This window comes from Uloborus diversus, chromosome 5 (assembly GCF_026930045.1).
Source record: "Uloborus diversus isolate 005 chromosome 5, Udiv.v.3.1, whole genome shotgun sequence".
NCBI lineage: Eukaryota > Metazoa > Arthropoda > Arachnida > Araneae > Uloboridae > Uloborus > Uloborus diversus.
Window position 1 is genome coordinate 63,412,323 of NC_072735.1, and position 22,836 is coordinate 63,435,158.

Here is a 22,836-nt window from a genome sequence, read left to right on the forward strand (position 1 = left end):
CCTCACATTTGATAGCATATGTTTACGGATGAAATTGCGAAAATAGAAGAGGCAAAAGTTGATAAAATTGAACATTGTCGAAACAAACATGGAATTACATTGTTCGTTTACAATTTTTCAAGTGGTATTTTTATAAAATAATTCATTATTGCGGTTTTTCGAGTGCCACCAACCGTGAGGTATCTATATTTGTTTTACAATATAGATCTAAGATAATATCTTTTTAGATTTTTTTTATTTAAGCAAGGAACTTATTTTCGTAGCTATTTTATTTGTTCAAGGAGGATCTCCTATAATAAATGAAACATTTCAAATTGTGCTTATAAGACCTTTAATTAATGCTACAAGTAGCAATAAGACATTTGCAAAAACAAATAAACTTGATCTTCGAAACGAAAACAAATTTTCTTAAATGTTTAATGTGTTAAAACAATATTTAGGTATCCTTACATCAAGCTTAAGCCTGATGATTGTGCAATACTTGAAGATGCAGGTGCTGGTTATATTAGTGCAAGGAACTTAGTAGCTGCTCAAAAGAAAGTGGCCAAAATGCAAGGCTGCCACATCATATCAGAGGTTGTTAAGGAGGTTCAAGAGCTTCATGAAAAGCATGGATTGCATTTAGTAAGTTTTGTTGATATGTTTTCTCTTTGTTCAATTTGATTTCCCCGTGAGCAGTTAGTTAATCTGTGCTGCTGAGTTAAATTAACCACCCTAATGGAAGAGGGGGGGCAGCTCCACATTTTAAAATCTTTCAGGAATCACAAAAAAAAAAAGTTTTAAAAATTCAATTTCAAAGATTTTGTCTCTATACTTAATATTATGCTAGAATTTACCTGCATGAAATCAATTTCAATGATATTTTAATAAAATGTAATGTTGTTTGCGCTAAATAAATATAACGTTGTCTGTGCGTAATTAGCTGTCATGCACTGAAGGTGTTTCGTTCTTGCTATGAAAACATATACATATAATAATCGAAAATGCTTTTTGGAACTTTAATAATAATATAAATAATATTTGGTTCTGATAAGAAGCAATGTGGGTGTTGTGATGGAAAAAAAAAATAGTTTCAAAATAATAGATGCAGTTTTTGATTAACTAATGTCAGTCTGCTCCTGAAATGTAGCCTGTTATAGCTTCTTTTATTCAATATCAAATGAAATATTGGTACAGATGGATAAAGTTGTTTGAAATAAACGCCTTGACTACTTATTTCTCTGCCTTAACTCCTGGATAGTTAAACGAAATTATTGATTCCTACATATATATTTAGAAGAAAACTGGGAGAGACGTCATACCTTTGGAAATTCAGTGATTAAAAAAGATATGGCTATATTTTTCAATGTTTTTATTTACTCATAGGCGCTTCCTTCTTAACGTTTCAGTTCTTATTCTACTGCACTCGGGTGTGAGATGTGTATGACAAAAAGATCATTCCAGTGCGAGCATTTTTCGACGAAAATTTTGATTCTCTTTGGTTTCAATAAGTGTTAAATATAAAACGACACCACAATGAAGTAAAAACTGGTTTTTAATGTTTTATTTAGCTTATTATTAACTTATTTAAACTATGTTTGCAACATATATTAATACTGACGTACTTTATACTATGTTGCATCTCTCCCACATAATGAGGAGAAATTCCAAACTTTTCAAAATTGTAAATAAAGTGTTGTTTTGTTTAGATTTTTTTAAATTTTGTTTTTTGAATGCCGAGAAAATGAGCGAGGAAGCATACTGTAATCAGGGGGCAGTGGAGTGAATAGAACTTAATTCAGGCTATTGTTTAATTTTCGCGCTTAAACATAAGTCCGATATTACGTGGAGCAACGACGTTCTGTTTAATATATCTACCGATTTATATCTCTATTACAGACGATAACAGAAGGTGGAAGAAAAATTTTCTCCAAAAGAATCTTGATCTGCACTGGAGCCTTTACGAATTTTAAGAATTTCATGCCCCTACCTAAGCTGAAAATTAATGCATTAAAGGAAACAGTGGCATTTCTGGAAATATCCAAACTTCAAGCGGATATTATAAGGTTTGTTATTGCCTTTATTAAGTAAATACTTTTTTTTCTGAATAATCCTAAACATATTGTCACAAAGAACTATGTTCCAATAACATCTTTTTCCGGGTTCGGTTTGGTCTGGTCACTACGACTTAGTTTGATTCAATTGAAATTTAAATGATATTTTATTACTCAATTTTTATTTTTACATTTTTTTTTTTTTTTTTTTGACGTTGGAAGTAGTGTAAAAGTTCAATTTAGATCATTAAAAGTGTTTATTTTTTAACTAATGCTTCAAAAACGATCATATTTCAAATTTTAATTAAATTTATATTCAAAAAATTGAGAAGAGCGTATTAACATGTACCAATATTCACTACCCCTAAATTTCTCCATAAAATGGTTAATTATCCCTTTTCAAAATGTTTAAGTTTTTTAAATACCAAATATCTTCAAAGAATGCTATATTTACATCACTTTGAAAGAAAAAACGACTCTCTCTCTCTCTCACACACACATTTATATATATATATACTAAGAAACAATAACATTAACTATATTTTCAACCCGGACAATTCAAACAAATTAAATTAAATTGAATTAAGCTTCACAACTCAGTTCAATAGGCAGTACTTTGATACTTTGATACTGGTAGACGATTAGTTTATTAGCAACAAAAATTTAAACAAGAAGGAACGATAATTTGAATCAAAATCCCGAAACAATCCGGGGTTTCATCAGGGGTTCACTCCTCAAGGGTAGGGAAAAGGATTGCGTTGTTTCTTTGTATGATAAACGTTCTGATTTTGGTTTTAAGGTTTATTCATTAATTCATTTTCACAGCTGTGTTTGTAAAAAAGCGTTCAGGAATATAATTATCTCGCAAATTATTAGAGATAAAAAAAATCTGCAACAATAAAACAAATCTGAATACAGCTATTCAACTGCAACCGTAACTGAGAACCGATACCCAGTGCATCTCACCGAAAGTTTCATTTACAAGGTTATGAAAGAGTAGTGGTAGGTCTCTTTTTTGTTCCATGTTTTTCCTCTTGCAATTGAGTTCATTTGTTTTTTCTCTCGTAGTTTTAAGTTCTGTGCTGCTTGTACTTTTGGTTTGAAAATGTTCTAATCATTTAATTTTTGTCATGCCTATATTTTTGACTTCCGGTATCCCCTTTGCTTGACTTGTGAGATTTCGGGGTACTAGTGCTGCATTTGTTAGGCAGCACTCACGAAACATCTCAAAGTTATTCCCTACCCTTGGGAAGTAACCCCCTGATGACGCCCAAGGGTGTTTTGGGATTTTTATTCAAATTTTCGTTCCTTCTTGTCCAAATTTTGTATTGCTAATAAATAATATATATATATATATATATATATATATATATATATATATATATATATATATATATATATATATATATATTGCAAACGTATTAAAGAGGGAAGAATTAAAGTACCATAAACCAAAAGCCCAAAGATGCGCAAAGCAACCAAACAAATAGGCCAGATAAATATAAACATCAATAGAACAATAAACAGACAACAAGGTCACAACCTTGTCTGTCTATTGTTTTATTGATGTATATACACTGGTGTCCAAAAGTTAAGCATAATTCATAAAATGCGAGAAAAATCTGTAAATTTTCGTAAAATTATATAAAGTTACTTTGGGGATTCATTGGTTGAAGAAGAAACAATATGTTTATGCAAAATAGTATAGTCGATGGTGTCATGCGCGAATTAGGTGCGCGTTTCGGAATGTGGACAAAACAGCTCGCACGCTTTAGAGAGTTCAGGCGCGTTTCATGCAATTGCTGTACCAAGAAACATTGGATCTGGTGAAACAGAACTAATAATGGCACAAAGACGCCAATTGGACATGTTTGCGAAAGGAAGAATCGTTGGAATGCTAGAATCTGGACGATCACAAACTGAAGTGTCTCGTATTCTTAATGTGCCTCAGTGTGTAATCTCGAGACTGTGGCAGAAGTTTTCAAATACGGGAGATGTTACCCGCCGACCAGTACCAGGTCGACCAAGAGTCACAACCGCAAGCCAAGATCGTTTTCTGGCAATTTCTGCACGACGTCATAGGGACAGCTGTGCCAGAGTACTGGGTTCGGCGGTCAGTGCCGTCACAGGAATAACAATTTCGAGGCAAACTGTTTACAGGAGTCTCAATCATGTCGGTCTGTATGCCAGAAGACCAGCCGTTTGCATTCCTCTCACATCAGCGCATAAACGCGCTCGTTTAAACTGGAGCTTGCAACATCGGCATTGGAGTCTGGGACAGAGGGCTAATGTGATGTTCAGTGATGAGTCCCGCTTTACTCTACAGAGTGATTCTCGTCAGGTAACAATCTGGAGAGAAAAGGGGACTTGTTTCCAACCACAAAACATAAGAGAAAGACATCACTTTGCGTCAGCAGGAGTAATGATGTGAGCGGGCATTATGTTGGATGGCCGCAACGACCTTCATATTTTTGAGACAGGCTCAGTCACTGGTCAAAGATACAGAGACGAGGTTCTTGAGCCTTATGTTCGCTTGTTTCGAGGTGCTGTTGGTCCTGAGTTCATATTCATGGACGATAACGCGCCATGTCACCGAAGAGATGTGGTCGATGGCTTCCTCGAATCAGAAAATATCCAGCGAATGACGTGGCCCGCGAACTCCTCTGATCTAAACCCTATCGAGCATGTCTGGGATATGCTCGGGAGACAACTTGCAGCCCGTTCGCCCCCACAAAGCTCCGCTCCGGAGCTAAAAAGAGCTCTCCAGCATGCTTGGAACTGTTTAAGCCCACAACTCATCCACCACCTCATAGAAAGTATGAGTAATCGTTGTGCAGCGTGCCTGGCAGTCAGAGGTGGCCATACACACTATTGAACTTCATCACCACTATTGAACTTTTAAAGAAAAACTTTTGTGCGAAGAGTAAACTCCTCATATGCCTAATTTTCATTTAAACTATTTTTTGGGATGATAAAAGTAAATATTACCGTTTTTTGAGTAATTTCCTTATTTTGTAACCGTGTTGCACTCGCATATCACGTTTCCCCCTATTTCGATGTATATTTCTCACATTACTCACATAAATAACAATTATGCTCAACTTTTGGACGCCAGTGTATATATATATATATATATATATATATATATATATATCCTACTACTGTTTTGAGGTGACGATATACGTATGCCATAATGTATGTGTTAAAAATTCGCACCTTTATTGGATTTTAATTCTGTTGCCTTTTTTCAGTTCATGCGGATATAAATGCACGATCTTAAAGTTTTTTACTAGAGTGTGATATATTCGCGTTAATAAAATTATTATTATTATTCTTTAGTTCTATGCCAAGCATTATCTGCATGAGAGAAAGCGACCCGATGGGATCCTATACCTTACCCGCAATAAAATATCCAGACGGTAAATATATTTTGCAATACATTCGAAGTCGCTAATTACGAGCACGAAGAGACCGTGAAATGTGCTCGTTGTACCCGAATGCCCTTACAAAACGGGTTCGTGAAAAAAATCATAGATGTTTATTTTATGTGGGTGTGTGTGTATGTGTGCGTTTTTCAATTTATGTGCCAAAGGTTAATTTAGTTCGAAATGTCTTATTATCCCTTTCTCATAGATCGATGAAAATCGTCATTTTTACTTCTGTATTCAAAAAAATGTTTAAAATCTTAAATTAAAAAAAGAAAACAAAAAGCTTTCATCCCTCTTTCTCATTACTTATGAGTCATCTCAAATTTTCAGTTGAATGCGGGATATTGAAGGAATTTTACAAGAAAGGACTAAATGAACTGGAAATCAATAGAAGTTTAATGAATCACAAAAGTACTGTTCGCTTTTTCCGGAATTTTCTCTTTATAAGCAAATTATGCTCTTATAGCTTTCGCGTTGTATTAAGCAAAATTTTCCAAGTGTGAGACTCGAGCGGTCCCAAATACAATGCTGGTAAAAAAACAATGCATCACCCTCGCATTTTCACAACAATGGGATTATGTGAGAACTTTTGGTCGACCGATTAACGGTGAATGTGTGTGAAATTCTGCAACACTTATGAAATAAACATTTAACAGCAGGAATCCGATAATTGTTTACGTAGATCGGGGCTATTTCCGGGCCAAGGAAAACTGCTGACCCTATGCTTATTTTTTCATTTCTGAACCTGCGTTTAGAGAAAAAAAAAACTTAACCCTTATCAATTTAAGTTCAATGGCAGGATAAAGGTTTTTAAATTATTACTTATTAGTGTTTCCCTACGGCACGGAGCAGAATCATCCTGAAAAATGACGTTTAGAACTGAAGTAAAGTGATCCCGGATAGTAGGAAGCAATTTCTCCTCCAAAATGCCAATATACACCTTAGCGTTTACTGTTCCTTGCACAAAGTGAAGCCCACCAACTCCTTGATCAGAAATACATCCCCAAATCATCTGGGTAACGGGATGCTTGACTGTGTGTTGAATGCAGTCAGAATGATATTCCTCTCCTTTGCGGCGCGGTTGATGCATTTTTTTTTTTTACCACCACTGTAGCTCGGATAATCGAGGATCTACTACTAACTAATTCTGATCATCTCCTTAAATGCGGGTTCTCATTAAATCAGGGATCATTGTAAGCAACTTGGACTTCATGAAGATACGGTTGGATCTGATTGTAAATTACACAAGCTATCAGGGCTTTTTATCAGTTACACTCAGAATCGTCAAGGCGGGGGGGGGGGGGGGGGGAGGTGCAGTTTCAAAAAAGTGTTTTTTGTTTCGTCTTGTAGTTAAACATTTCAAAAATATATTCACGAAATTTCAAATCGTTTCGAGCAAAACTCTCAAAGTTATTAAGTATTCAGTCTCCACTCCTTCAAACTAGTTCCGACAGCTGCCGAATAATGCAGCTGTTGTGACAGCTGAGGACGTTCAGAATGTTAGTGCTGCTTGCTTGGGGTTCGTTAAATAAGAGTAATGAAAAAATAAAAGGCTGAGGAAATCGAAGCTACTACAAGGACTGTCTTCCATAGAGCTGGAATTGATGCCTTTTAGCTTCTAAAACTTTAAACGCGTTTTTTCTGAAAACCACTTTTTCAAAGTCGGTGTTCACTCTCATTTTAAAACCAGTAGACCGATCGATTTCAAATTTTGTTCACACATTCTGCATGTAAAAAACTTCCCCCCTGTTTTTTTTTAATGCATTTTTTACTAATAAAATAGCGGATTTTTTCGTGAAAAATAGCACTTTTAACTTCAAATGGATGCCAAAATTTTTTTAAAATCAAACAAAAAAAATCTGAGAACGTGGGGGGGGGGGGATTAACTAATACTTTTACTAAATTCGAATAGAATTTGATTTCAGATAAATGTCAGCTGAGATACAGTGGACACAGCAAATCATCTTTCTCCAAAAAGGAGCTCTGGGGAAAGATCTGTCACCGGCTTGTCTAAGGATATTTTTTGATCAAACATTTTTAGAATATTCTTAAAAACATACATAATATTACACCAAAGGTTTTAATAAATTTAACCATTCAAACCATTTTCTTAAAAAAAATTCGTAAAAAAAGTCAATTTTTTGACACAGACCTCCCCCCCCCTAAACATGAAACAAAATTGCGTGATCCTATGATGGCTATTCTATTCACTGCCATCGTATGTAAAGCTAAATAATAACAATGTTAGAATTACACTTTTTCGAGCTGTTTCCAGCGGAAATCAAACAAACAGACATGTAAAATGAAGCTCACGTACAATACATAACGAAAAAAGAGGAACAAATGAAAAACGCGTCTTACTGCCCCTTACCAGACCACAATTGCTTAGGGCTTGACAGATTGAAAAGACTTTCAAGACAATAGTCCACTCTTTGCATTTAAAAATGAGTACATTGTAACTCCGGAACACCTGTCTGAAATTTATTGCCTTTATGAAATTCAAGGGTTTTTTAAATTTGTTAAAAGTTAATAAAAGTATCATCAACTCATGTGATCTGAAATCGGTTGGAATGTTTTGAGACGCTCTAAAAATTTTAAATGAACTAGAAGTGGAAATGGATCACTAGTTTAAAATGATGCACTAATGCTTAAAATTTACGATCGATTAACTAGTAGCAAAATTGAAACACATATTTAAAAATGTCCGTTGATAATATGCATGTTTTTTGTCAAGGTATAAATATCAAAATTACTTGGCCACGTGGCGACTACATAAAAAAATAACGACTAAAAATATTTGTATCATTCGCTATCTGGTCGCTATTCCCCCCAACCCTACCTACATAACACTTAGATCATATTTTCTCCAGAAATACTGTATTGTGATTATGTAAGATTAGAATTAAAGAATTATTCAGATCAAAGAAACTGATTGAATTGAATCAAGATTTGCGCTTACCTGAATTTATTCCCGTTTGGGACATTCTGTACCGGCCTGGAAAGGAAATATTTGGGACATAGAATGGACTTCGAGAATGATTACACGAATTTAGTTACTTTTCGAGTTTAATGAAGATTTAAGGCTACATGATTCGATTTAAATCAAGACCAAGCGGTCTCAGCGTGCTTACACAGACATTAGAAAACACATGATTAAAAGTTTATAGTCTCTCTTACGCGCTAGTTGATTTCAGCGCCCTCTATCAGTGTTTTGTCCGAAACATCTTCCGGTGGGGGGGGGGGGCACGGTCACTAATAGGCAGCAGTCGTATACGTCCTACAGCTCTGGTGACCTCTCCTGTGGCGGTTCGGATGCTGACCACTCGGGTGATGTCATCCTTCCCTGGAAATATTTTGGCGATTCGACCTAGGACGAATCCTTGGGGTAAAGCTTTGTCTTCTGCCAAGACCATTTGTCCCAGTTGCAGTTGACGCCCTGCTCTGGTTCACCGGGTCCTGGGTTGAAGTGACTGCAGATAATCCTTGGACCACCTTCTCCAGAACTGCTCTTTTAGCTGTAATAACATCCTCCATCTAGAATAAAAACTAAGATGATTATTAGCGGAATCAGATTCTGGGATTTCCAATAGAGGTGACCCGATCAAAAAATGACGAGGGGTAAGCGCTTGGAAATCGTTAACGTTTGTAGATAGAGGCGTCAGTGGGCGTGAATTTAGACATGCCTCTATCTGGCAGAGGAGGGTACATAGCTCCTCGATATTTAGAAGCGCTCCTCGAGTGATTTGTTCCAGATGACGCTTTGCTAACTTGATGGAAGACTCCCATAGGCCCCCGAAGTTAGGCGCGTACGGTGGGATGAAGTGCCACGTCACGTTTCTCGAAGCACAATAGTCTTGCACAATTGGGTATGTGACCATTCTTACGAGTTCTTTCAGGTACGACGCCGTACCTACGAAGTTCTTCCCGTTGTCCGAATGCATATGAGTTGGTAGACCCAGACGTGCCACAAACCTTCGAAAAGCTGCTAAAAATGCCTGAGCAGACAAGCTGGAGACTAACTCTAAATGGACGGCTTTGGTGCTGAAGCACACAAAAAGGCATATATATGATTTGAATTCGCTCGCCTTGCGAATATGCTGACATTTTGTTAAAATTGGCCCAGCGAAGTCAACTCCAGTGTTTTCGAACGCCCTTGAAGGTGTAATTCTAGATGCGGGTAAATCGCCCATTAGTTGAGTGGGCGGTCTAGCAGAATACTGAAAACATCTTATACTAATACGAAGGAATTTTTTAACTGTTGATCTTCCATCTATTATCCAAAATTGTTGACGAATTAAGGATAAAACCATTTCAGTTCCTCCATGCAAACTGACTTCATGAAAGCGCTCAACAACTAATTTTGTGAAGTGATGGTGCTTTGGAAGAATAATAGGGTACTTATGATCATACGGCAGAGTAGGATACTTTGACAGGCGACCACCAACTCGAATAAACCCCTCGGCATCTAAGAAGACATTTAATCTCAAAAGTCGACTTGAAGTGGGAATAGCCTGGTTTTTCTCAGGCAGTTAATCTCCGTGTTGAAAGTCTCCTTTTGAATTTGTAGAAGTATGCACTTCAAAGACCGATCTGGCTCCGGAACAGTCAATGTCCCTGAAAGTCTTTCCTTGTGCTTTAGATTGTAGGAATAACGTAAAATCCACCCAATAACCCTAATTGTTTTCTTATAAGAAGAATATTTTCTAAGAAGGCTCTGCTCTTCAGATGCGGTAGTTGCTAGGAAAAGATCCTCCTCAATATGCGAATCGTTTCGAACAACATCTGGAATTGTAGACGGAGTTGCCAAATTTGAAGCATCTTGGAGCCAGGTTGGTCCCGTAAGCCAAGTCTTATGATCTTTCAATTGGTTAGGAAAGAGTCCCCTGCTAGCACAGTCGGCTGGGTTCTCCCGGGAAGGAATGAAATTCCAGGACTTAACATTTGACATGGATAAAATCTTTGTAACTCGATGACGAACAAATCGGTTTCCGCTTGAGGGTGGATTGGCTATCCAACTTAAAGTGATGGCTGAGTCACACCATAAAAAGGTTTTCTCATTAGTGAGTGACAGTGTTTTTTTAATAGTGTTCACCAGTTCTGCGAGCAATAATGCTCCACATAACTCCAGACGGGGTAAAGTCAATGTCTGGGCTGGTGCAACTCGAGTTTTTGCTGCAACGAAAGATACGCGCACAGTCTCAGAAATAGCACGGATGTAAACCACTGCTGCGTTTGGCTTTGTGGAAGCATCTGAGAAACCATGTAGCTCAATTGCTGTGGCTTTAGCGCATTGCAAATACCTAGGTGCAGAGATATCCTGTAAGACGAAACTTTGAGACTGAAAGGTTTGGAATTCATCGAGCAGATAATGAGGTAAACAATCATCCCAACCTGTTTTAGTTTTCCAAATCTCTTGCAACATTATTTTCAGTTTAATGGTGGCAGGTGCGATAAGACCAAGTGGATCGTATGTTTTAGCAATAATGGAGAGTAATTGACGCTTAGAATTTACATGTTCTGTAAGGACTGCCCTAACCCGAAGACTGTCTTTAGTTCCATTCCATTCAAGACCCAAGACCTTCTAATTTACGTCATTTTGAAAGGAATGGGTATCGGTAGAAGCTCTCATGTTATCAGGAAGATTCTCTATTTACCTCCGGGTAATTGCATGACCATTTGCGCAGAGGGAAACCCTCACTTTCCATGAATTTTATCATTTCGGGTATTATGGATCTCGCTTCTTCAACAGATGCAGCACCATACAATAAGTCGTCGACATAAAAATGAGTACGCGATAATTCTGACGCAATAGGAAAATTTTCCTTTTCGTCGTCACATAGTTGATAGAGGGTACGTAGAGCTAAGAATGGCGCTGCTGACGTACCGTATGTCACTGTGTTAAGACGAAATATTTTTAGAGGTTCATCTTGATTATTCCTCCACACTATTCTTTGATAATCTTGATCTTCCTCAGCAATACGAATCTGACGATACATTTTGGCGATGTCAGCCACAAAAGCAACGGGTTAGGAACGAAATGTTATCAAATTGCAAACTATGTGAGTCTGTAGTTTAGGTCCACTAAGAAGAATGTCATTTAGAGAATTTTGATTAGAGGTTCTAGCTGAGGCATCGAACACTACGCGTAATTTCGTGGTGGTGCCTTTTTCATTGACCACACCATGATGAGGCAAATAATAGTGTGGGACCTTATGGATATCTTCAGATTTTACGACACTCATATGATTAAGTTTCTCATACTCCTTCATGAATGTGACATATTGTTCCTTCAACGTGGGATTTCTATCGAGTTTCTTTTCTAGGAGATGAAACCTTTGATACGCTTGGGTTTTGCTTTCTCCCAGATTCGAATTTACTTTTATTGGGAGCTTTACAATATATCTTTCATTTTCATCTCTTTTAACGAATCTTTTAACACTAGAAAGACGGAAGCGGTCATTTTGACCGTAAACGATTTTCAAATGCTCATATTTGTTGAGTTTAATTTTTAAACTCTTTTTTCCTTCATTGACTTTTCCTAACTATTTATTAAGCCCTTACAACAGTTTTTTTTTTCTCTTCGGGATTATTATTATAGTCGCTATAATTGTTTATACCTAGAAAGACTGACTACGTTCATTTTGCATCCGTTTTCTTCTTTTTTCTCTTATCAGTTGTGTGTACTATGGACTATTGTTAGTTGTCAGGGTGAGTAATGTTCTTTTGAGCTTGAGTAGTACCTGCTGGTCAGGTTTAATTCTTTGAACTTTTAGGAAAATGCGAAACACCTGCTGGTTGCATGGTTGCAGTTTTCTGTTATCTGCACAGGGAGCAAGTTGAAAAAGGTAAATTTGATAAGCATGTGACTTAAACGTGAAATTACTTTGGGTCTAAAAAGAGGTAAATATAATCTGGTAAATTCCAAAAATGTTTGCTGGAATTCTTTTGTGCACCAAAACATGCGATTTGCTTGAAGCATTGACGTTTATTTTCTTCGGTGATAATGAAGTGCTCAGTCACATAATTATCTTCATGATATTCGAGACGAACCGTTGACAAGAAAAACTTATAGTAACATTACTTCCTGAAACTGTTGACTGTTGCATATTTATCCAAAGCAGATCATGGTTCGAATGAACAGTCTGATTTATCTGAAGAGAAATATATTACTAGCAATGAGAATAGTTTGCTTTCATGAGATTATTGCGAATATTTTTCGGAGCCTAGACTTGCAGAAAAAGATTGGTCTTCTGAGTTAGAATCAGAAGAAACCTCGCTAATAAAAACTGATGCTTAAAAAATAAAAAGCTGTGAAAGAAAAAGGGAAAAGGGTCCGACGCCGAAAAAAAAGGGGAAAATTTCAAAAACAGAACTCCTATTTCTTCAATTTCCTCCAAATCACCTCCACTGATAAATTTTGCTGCATATAAATAACTATCTACCTCAGGAAAAAGATTAAAATAGTGTGAAATTAAACTATGCGGAAATAAATCTACGAGCATTTGTTCTGATTGTCAAAAAAAAAAAAAAAACTGTTAATGGCTAATTACACAGGTGACGTGATAACATAAGTATTTCGAAATACTGTAAAAGATAGTAATGTACGGTATCTTGCGATATTTAGATATTTTTAAAACAAATACGTGCATGGCTGATTATAGTACTTGTTAGTTATTGCATGCTAAGAAAGTTTCTTCTTTTTTGTACAAATTTGCTCTTTCTCAATGCCAATTGTGTAAAGCATGTGTATTTCACTTGATCGAACATAAAATTTAAAAAAAAGCTATCTCAGACTTACTTGCAGATTATATTACGATTAAACTGTTAAATTAAACTCTGACATGTTAAAACAAATCTTTTCCATGGTTAAAAATCTCGAAAGGAGGAAATTTCCAATCTTTTAAGTATGGCGGTCAAAGTGACCGCTGCTAGTCTTTCTAGGTATATGCAAAACGCCGTCTTTCTAGTGTTAAACAATGTTTCCGCGAGTTCATCATCTTCAGTTTGAATTTCTTGGATGGACACAGACTCCACGGTCCAGAATTTTTGTAAAGTCTCATTTAATGACACAGTAAAGTGGGACACAGATTTCCGATCACTGTGGCAATGTCCGACTTTGCCTGCCAGCACATATCCTATTTATGTTGGCAAAGCATCTGGTGTTCCGCGCTGGCCTCGAAGAGGAGAGCCAATTATAAGACGTGCGGCTAGCTCAGCCCCTAGCAAAATGTCAATCTCTGATGTGTCATAGAATGTGGGATCAGCCAACTGAATCCCTTCCAGGTTAGGCCAAGAATGTTTTCTCAAACGGAAATTCGGAAGAGTTGAGGTTATTTGAGGTTACTTTCAGAAATTTTTCAGAAAAGTGTACGGAGAATTCAAAGGTAGTCGAATGAAGACTACCAGGCCAGGGAAGAGAAGTTTCAGCCATAAGGCCATTAATCCCTATCAACTGATGAGATGTGTTCTGAAAATTTAATTGTAAGCGTTCCGCACATTTTCGAGTGATTAATGAATTTTGCGATGCATTATCAATCAATAATTTACACTGAATTACCTCTCCCGAACTACCCTTCACATTAATTAATGCTGTTGACAAAAGTACACACATTGAGTTTTGCCCCGCATTATTAGACACTGATGATACCGAATGAGCAGGCTCTGGGGTCACAGTATACCTATGCAACAAAGTATGATGGCGCAAAGAGCAACAATTACATGTGTATGAAAGTTTGCACTCCGATTGACTGTGATTATCCCTCGAACAATTTTCGCACAACTTGTAAGTTTGCACGACACCCCATCTATCATCAAGGGGCATATTATTGAATTTTGGACATTTGAATAACCTATGATTTTGTTTGCACACAACACAGATATTTCTTTTCTCTACAATAGTACTATTTACAACAGGCTTAAGGAATCAATTTGAATTACCCATTTTATTTTCCCGATCATCCATGGGTTTACGGTTTGAAATGTTACTATCAGTTAGACTTCCCCTTTTGTTTTCCAGACTTCGCGCTTCCTTTTCCATAAACGACTTAAAACTCTCTAGACTTGGTATACAGTGATTATCTAAAGTCAAGTCCCATCTTTGTCTAACCAACTCATCCAATTTGGAAAGCATGAATCGAATTATCATTAAGTCACTTAGAGCGTTAGACTCCAAACCTAAGGTTTTTAGATTTCTGACTGCTTCATTGCATCTATCTAACAACTCCAGCAGACCTTTCGAATTATCAACCTTTGTTATTTTAGACGAAAACAAGTTATTTATTTGAGCTAAGGCTAAAATGCGTTTGTTTTCAAATCTCTGACATAAAATATCCCAACAATCCTCTCCTTGGAGGGAAAAGCCACGAATTAATTTGACTGCACTTCTACGAACAGCTGTCTGGAGATATTGTAATTTTTCTAAGTCTGTTAACTGAATGTTGTCAAGAATAGCCGATTTAAATATTTCTCTAAAACTAATCCAATCCTCTGTATCTAAATAAAAATTCATCAAAGTCATTTTCGGGAGTTTAAGAGTTTTTGCTTCCGGATCATTTCTTACCTTCTGATCAGCGGATCCCGAATTCTGTGATACAAAGATTTCGATTTTTGCTAATGCTTCAAGCACTTTATCTGACGTTTGAATGTATTTATCGTAAAACTCCTCATTATCTTCAATTAAAAGGAATGCTGATTCCAAACCCCCTGCTAAATTATCCAATTTTGTTTTTATGCCCGTTAGAAGTGCAATGCTTTCATTTTCCGAAATTGAAGTTCCGACTTTATCACAGTATCTAATACATTCTTTCTACAGAAATGTGAATTTAGACACCACTTCACTCTGATTTTGCTTCTTTGATTTCGGCATATTAATGCTAAGAATCCTCTTACTATTGCAATATCTACCTTTTCAACACCAAAAAAAAAAAAGGAAAAAAAATATTCCGCAAGGAAAAAAAAGAGTTTCGCCACTCACTACTCATGCATGAAAAAAACATAAAGAATGCAAAGAATCCTAGCCAGACTATGAAACATAAAACATGGCACCAGGGGTCATAAGGGGGGAAAACCAGAACAATCCGCTGCGCACAACGAAATCAAAACGAAATGAATTAGATTTTCGGAATTTTTTTGATTTACTTCTACTTTTTAATTAGCTTAATTACCCTCGAAAGCTCTCCGGACTGCGACGGACCACAAATATGTATTGTGATTATGTAAGATTCGAATTAAAGAATTATTCAGATCAAAGAAACTGATTGAAATGAGATTGAATCAAGATTTGCGCTTACCTGAATTTATTCCCGTTTGGGACATTCTGTACCGGCCTGGAAAGGAATTATTTGGCACATAGAATGGACTTCGAGAATGATTACACGAATTTAGTTACTTTTCGAGTTGAATGAAGATATAAAGCTACATGATTCGATTTAAATCAAGACCAAGCGATCTCAGCGTGCTTACACAGACATTAGAAAACACATGATTAAAAGTTTATAGTCTCTCTTACGCGCTAGTTGACTTCAACGCCCTCTATCAATGTTTTGTCCGAAACAAATACCAACCTAAAAACACAATTTCACCGCGAGTACCGCATAATAAAACGTCGAAAAATGGATTTTCTCTTAAAAATAAAGCTGTCTAAAGTTCATTTAAACACTTCGATGCAACTACTGGTGAGTAACTGGGAAAATCCAACGTGTTTAGCACAAATAAACAGATTACAGAATGCACGTGTTTCGTGGTTTCAAGGAATCCCTTTTTCAATTCAAAGATGTGAGCTTCTAGATGTAAAAACACCCCTGTTTAATTTTGCTAAACAACGTTGGATATTTCCTGTTATTACTCGGCACAAAGGTATTTATTTTTTGCTTACTACTGTGAGGTTGGGCTGTCTGACACTGTTCGGGACACTCTAAAACTATATATTGCAAAAATTAATATTTGCAAAAAAAATTTTTTGAAATTTAATTATTTTAAGGAGATTATTTTCGTTCTTAGCTAATAAGTAAAGGAGTGCATTGGGCAGATAATTGTGACTTTCCAAAAATTTCATTATTCGGCAAATTTTATCAGACAATTTTATAAATCCTACAGTTTTGATGAGTCCTACTGTCTTTGAATATTCTCCTTTTCATTACCTGCAGGCATGTGCAAAATGCATATGCTCTTATTTTGTCACTCTTTAAAAATCCAATTTCATTCGGAACAGGGGAGTGCCCATCCCCCACCCAAGTTCAATTGCGCTAACTCCCCACCCCTCATTTTTTTTCAACACTCTTTCCTTTTTTCATTTTTTATTTCTTAGCTCTCTTTTTTATTTTATTTACTTTGTTAAAATATCTTTTATTTTTTAAATTCTTTTTTTATTATATTTATTTTTTTAAAAATATTTTTTATTAATTTATTTCTTTATTTTTAATTATTATTATCATTTAGAAAAGTTCTGTGCTTCGCCAATGACACACAAACACACACACACACATACTCGAACTAAATAAACAAATGAAAGAAACTGTAAACAGAATAAAATGAAGTAAATAACAAAAAATAAAAATAAATCAAAAAATAAATAAAAAAAATAAAAAAATATCCCTCCCTCCATTTTGATGGCGCAACCTTTTTTATAATCTCCCCTTCTTTGCAGGCACCCCTGATTCGGTAAAGTAAGACTTTTCGCTTTCCCAAAACTTCAAGTTGAAAGACGTTTTGGTTTTGGAAAGTGAATAACAATTTCAAGTTTTCTACCTTTAACCTTCATTTAAACCAATATATTTTTTTAATTTTTTTGCTTTAATTTAAAAGCTAATTTGTTGTTTACTTATAATAATATTTTTTTACCAAAAAAAAGTGTCCACTACAAAAAAATTATCATATAAAGAAAAAATTTGCTGTTACTCTCCTCTCACGATCAGCAAGATTCGCCAATCTTAATTTTTGTCAAAGTATTTTTTTATTTTTAGTTGAAGTGCTCTTCAATTTAAAATATAACGAAAACGTTTAAAATATAAATGGGTCATTCCATGCCAAATCAACGAAACAAATAAAACCACTTTTGAGATTGATGTCAAGTAATTCCAGGAAAATTAACAGATTTGAGTCTACCCACGTGATGCTTGAAAAAAAAAAAAAAACATTTTAAAAGATTTTTTTGTTAGTTTTTTGTATGAGACGCCCCAAAGTACTCGAAAATGAAACGTGCTGATGTGTGCTTCCTTTTACTCCTATGTAATGAAAATAGTACCTCGAAGTAAGCAAAGAAACCTTTCAAATATTTTCATCCCAAGTTTGTTGCGAACCGAAGCAAAGAAAACGTTTTATACAGATAAATTGTCCCAATATTGGAAATTTTAATATGATACAATGGTTAACTCTCTGACTATGGCCAAGTTAAAACCAGTTAAAAAAAGCAAAATTTGTCGCCAAGTTGGTGACAAAACTTGGCAACTACATGCTTGGCGATATATCGCCAAGTGTTTGCCAAATTATAACACCACTTCAGTTTGCATCGAAATTAACAATGATTTTCCCCCAAAAGGGTGTAAAAGAACCCCTTTCGAACATCCGAATGCAACCAATACGGAAGGTGCACAACTAGACTCCGCTAGGAGTCTACATACCAAATTTCAACTTTCTAGGACATACCGTTTTTGTGTTAAACAAGATACATAAACACATACGCACACACGCACATACACACATACGTACATACATACGGACGTCACGAGAAAACTCGTTGTAATTAACTCGGGGATCCTCAAAATGGATATTTCGGGTGTCTATACGTTCTCAGGCAAATGCCCACGTGTAGTCGGGTTAAAAAAAAAAAAAAAAAAAAAAAAAAAAAAAAAAACTCAATATTCATTCGGGGGTGAACAACATTTAAATTAAGGCCGATTTTTGAGTGATTTTTTTTTTTTTTTTCACGACTACAATACTTCCTTTACTACGTAAAAATAAGTAAAAAGTGACTAAATTGGACCCTGTTGTGTTGGCACTTTTAGCTTAGTGAGTACTGGAAGCTAGAGTCGGTCATCAAGCGACCTATGGTAACCTGGTTATGGCTGCACGACACTAGTTTTATAAGGCAAATGAAAAATTACGTCGAAACATCTTCAGTACAGCACCATTTTACAGAAAAACGGAGAAGAGACTTTGAAAACGAAAGCAGTATGCTGTTTTCAGTTTTATTCCAGTGAAAGATCTGGTAGAAGTGAAAGCATTTATCTTTTCAAACAATTCAATAATAGAACGTTTCACAATTTTTGAGAATAATATTGAATGCCCAAAAATGGTTGAATTCTAAAGATCTAATGGATATTAGTGACAAGGTTGTGTTTTAGATAATGACGAAAAAAATAAAAATAAAACAGCGCAGGAAAAGCAATTGCATCTACATGGACCTTTCTACATGGACTTTTAAGCTCTCTCTACTATTCGAACTTTAAGAATGTTCTTAATGCACCAATAAATGATATTCTCGTAAAAGTTGACCCCAGCAGAAACCTGAAAAGAAGGGATCTCCCAAAGAAAGAATTGAACTGAGAATATCATTGGAAATGAAGAGTATTTTCCACTTCGTAATTTTTTTCTCTAATTATCTTTAGATGACATCATTGTCTGTGGTTCACACCTCAATTTCAATAATTTAAGGATTAAGACGGTGAAAAGACACTTCTCTTTTCATCATGAGCGAACTGCACTCTTATTCAGAATTTCTTCACATACTTATGATAGTGAACGAATGGACTATCAATTATTCTTAATAGACTACAAAGTCGCTCGTCAAAGTATGAGGGTAAAAATGGGGTTGTTTCTTTCAGTCAAAAGTAATACTTTTAATTACTGAAATTGATAGAATAAGCAAAAAAGAAAATAAATAAAAATAACATGGACCCAGAAAATTCTTTCATTTTCCCAACAGTTATTTTTAAAATATTTTTTTTTTAAATGTACGATTTTTGAAACAAGGCGTGGTCTTGATGACGTCACAAATGTTGCTCTTTGGCGCATTTTTGTACCGCTTTCCACGTTATGATAATCAAGAAGCGAATTAAAATTGCGCTCTACGCTTGCTATCAACCATATCGTTGCCAATGCACGTGAGTAAAGATGCGAATTAGATATTTTTCTCTGTGAATGGCAACAAAGATTGGCATTTCATTATTTGTGATGCCATTGGCAAGAAATGTAAACAATGAAAGCGCACCAATTTAAGTAATTTTTTAAAAATATTAAACTTAAACAAATTATTTAAAAAATAGTCAGATCCTATGTTTTTAAGCATGCTCTTTCAGAAAAAAATACTTTTAAAATTTTGAAAACTACCCCATTGCTTCCACATTTGAACGAAGTCGTTGCCTGTTTAAGGATATTTTGATAGTCGAAATAGTAACCCACACTCCAGTGGATTACCCCTAAACTGCGGTAGGTAGCTTTAATTGTTGACAATTTTTTCGTTTCTTCACTCCCCTGAAATAAGTCTTACCAGTAAAACAGTTAAGTTACCGGATCGAGTTCGGCCTTGTCACAATTAGGCCTTCCCCTGCATGTTAAACATTACCAAAACATATTATCAAATTTGCAAATAATGATGTGGCGCGAGTTTCATTATTGAAACACGCAGGTTACTCGATCAACTACTATTATTTATATGAGGATTAACTACAGCACCGTGATAAAATTGCATTAATCTGTGGCATCAAAATATTTCATAATGAATTTCAGTATGATCTCATTGCAATCCCATTCTAAATTTTTACCTCGTATTACTAGTAAGCAAAATATATATATCACGTAAAAATGCTTTAAAGAGATTTAAAATGACACCTAGTACGACACTCTGGCTCCTATAGAAGCTGAGGAAAAGGAATTTTTCGTAACTACCGAGATTTCACTTTTTGCTATTTTTCAAGTACTTTAGGGAATATCACATAAAAAACTAACGGTCAAAAAAAAAAAAAAAAAACCATCTTCACGTGGGTAGACTCAAACCTGTAAATTATGCAGAAATCGATGATGGTCAGGTTCTACGGCTCGTTAATTTGGCGTGGAATGGCCCAATTATAGATATGTAATTTATTTCAATTTATATTTTTCTTAGGAAAATATTACCTGAAAATCGGGCATTCAGAGTTTACTAAAAGTGGGTCTCTCGAAGCATTGTCGGAAATAACACAATGGTATTTGTCAAAAGGTGACCAGAAAAAAGTGCAATACCTTTCCAAAGCGTTGAGAGAGATGCTTCCAGGTAATGTACACATTTCTGTATTTTAAATTCAAGACATTATTTGTAATCTGCATCCCCTTTAAAATTTCCTTTTCATTAGATATTATAGATGTGACATCGATGGCGAAACATCGATTTTTCAAAACATTGATGTAAGAAATTAAAACATTGATGGTATTGATACATCGACTAAAAAACATCGATATTTTCAAACATTGACGTTTTAAAAACATCGATTTTTTTATCAATGTACGAATATATAACATACATTTTTGAATATACTACAAAATGGACTGACAGCCAATGTTTCTGGGTCAGTGAATTCTTCAAGCATTGCGAATATTCGTAGAACTATAGCTGTTATCAATATTTATATTAACACTGATATTTTCAAGAATCAATGTTTTAAAACATCGATCTTTTTATCAATATATGAGTTTATAACATACATTTTTGAATATACTACACTACAGACTTACAACAAATAATTCATGATCAGTGAATTCTTTAGGCATTGCGTCAATTCGTAGAATTATAGCTATTATTTCGGAAATTTCTAAGTAAAGCCAAAAATAAATTATTATGCTAATTTAAGCAACTACAAAATAATACGTACCCGACGATTATTTTGAAAATACTGAACCTCAAATCATGAATTCAATTTAATAGGAATAAGTTTGTAACCTACGTGTGAAAATGAGCTCTGTATTTGAGAAATAAAGGGCTTTAGTACTTTTTTTTATCGATGCTTCCGAGAGTTCAGTGTTTTTGGGTTAATTTATAATTCCAACCTTTTTTTTTATTTTTTATTTCATTTTAAAGATCGATGTTTTGAAGCATTGATGTTTTTCAATCGATGTCGCTTCTCTGTGAGAAATTTTATCATAATTTTCAATTAAAATACAAAAACATCAACATCCAAAAAACATCAAACACAAAACATCGATACATGAAATACACCGCCAGCTCAGTCAGGTGTAATTTACTGAATATACCATGCCTTGCCTTCCATCTTCGAGTTGAACCGAACCATTGCTTCGGTCACTCGTCTGGTCTGTGCTCTTCTATATTAGCTACCAGTTTGTTTGGCAGTCTTGGCTTCCTTAATAGGTTTTCCATCTCCAGCTCAGTCACATTCCTATGCCGAGCTGATGAGTGCTAATAAGCACGAAACTGCAGTTCTCGGTTGGAAATGACTGAGCTGGCGGTGTATTTCATGTATTTCTGCTTTAGCCCTGGCTAATGGGCGGTAAGTTACTGAATATATCAAAACATCGATGTTTCAAAAACATCGAAAGTAAAACATCTATGTTGAAAATATCGATGTCTTAACAAAAACATCAGTGTTTCCAAAACATCGACATCGATGTCGCACCCCTATAAGATTTTATGACCTCTTGTTTAGAATAGCAATAGTTTCAACATTTCAAAAAGTTATTTTTAATTGTGATATTTTGACACATTTATCTCTCCCCCCCCCCCCCCCCAATTTAAAAGATGTGAAGGTGGAAAGCATCAGCAGTATGACATGCGTCACAACTGAAACGCCATCAGGTCTTCCCTACATCGATCGAGTGACACCAACAGTGACGGTTGCAGTTGCTGGCAATGGAGTTGGAGCAAAACTATCTGAAGAAGTTGGAAGAATTGCAGCTACTTTAAGTTTGACTGGAAGATGGGACTCTGAGTTGGAAAGATCTCAGTTTAAAATAATTAAGGATGAAAATTAAAAATAAACTTATCCATTGTATTGTGGAAATATGTTATGCTGTTTTGAAAATGACATTTTATGTACCGTACAATAAAAAGAAATCAAACGCATTTTATAATTACCAAAATAAAATTAACTGCAATGAAAAGATGTTTAAAAAAGCAATCAACCCAATTTTAAAATATACAAATCTAACCCAGCTTTTTGTCTTTTATCCGCAAAAAAAAGTTTATAATGCTAGGGTAGACCGGGGCATCTTTACGCATGGAGCACGTTTATGCAGTCCTTTTTTTTTCAAAATGAATTGTAACTGGAGAGCCCTAGCACCTATGTGTTGTCCCCTTGCAAATATTCTCACAAGTTTTTGAGCTTCAGTCGAGCTTCAGTCTAGCATGCAGAAAGAATAATCTGGTTTTTACCAAGTTTAGTAAATTTTGT

At 35.4% G+C, this 22,836-nt stretch overlaps 1 protein-coding gene across 1 annotated transcript in view; it reads left to right on the forward strand.

Moving 5' to 3' along the window:
- The window catches only part of LOC129222948 (uncharacterized), a 55,123-nt gene extending 32,621 nt beyond the window's left edge, over window positions 1–22,502 (forward strand). Inside the window, exons 6-10 of the mRNA XM_054857510.1 lie at window positions 441–624; window positions 1,879–2,045; window positions 5,373–5,452; window positions 20,562–20,708; window positions 22,185–22,502. Coding sequence (XP_054713485.1) covers window positions 441–624; window positions 1,879–2,045; window positions 5,373–5,452; window positions 20,562–20,708; window positions 22,185–22,417 — 811 coding nt within the window. The 3' untranslated portion in view covers window positions 22,418–22,502. The remainder of the gene's footprint in view (window positions 1–440; window positions 625–1,878; window positions 2,046–5,372; window positions 5,453–20,561; window positions 20,709–22,184) is intronic.
- Window positions 22,503–22,836: the final 334 nt, after the last annotated feature.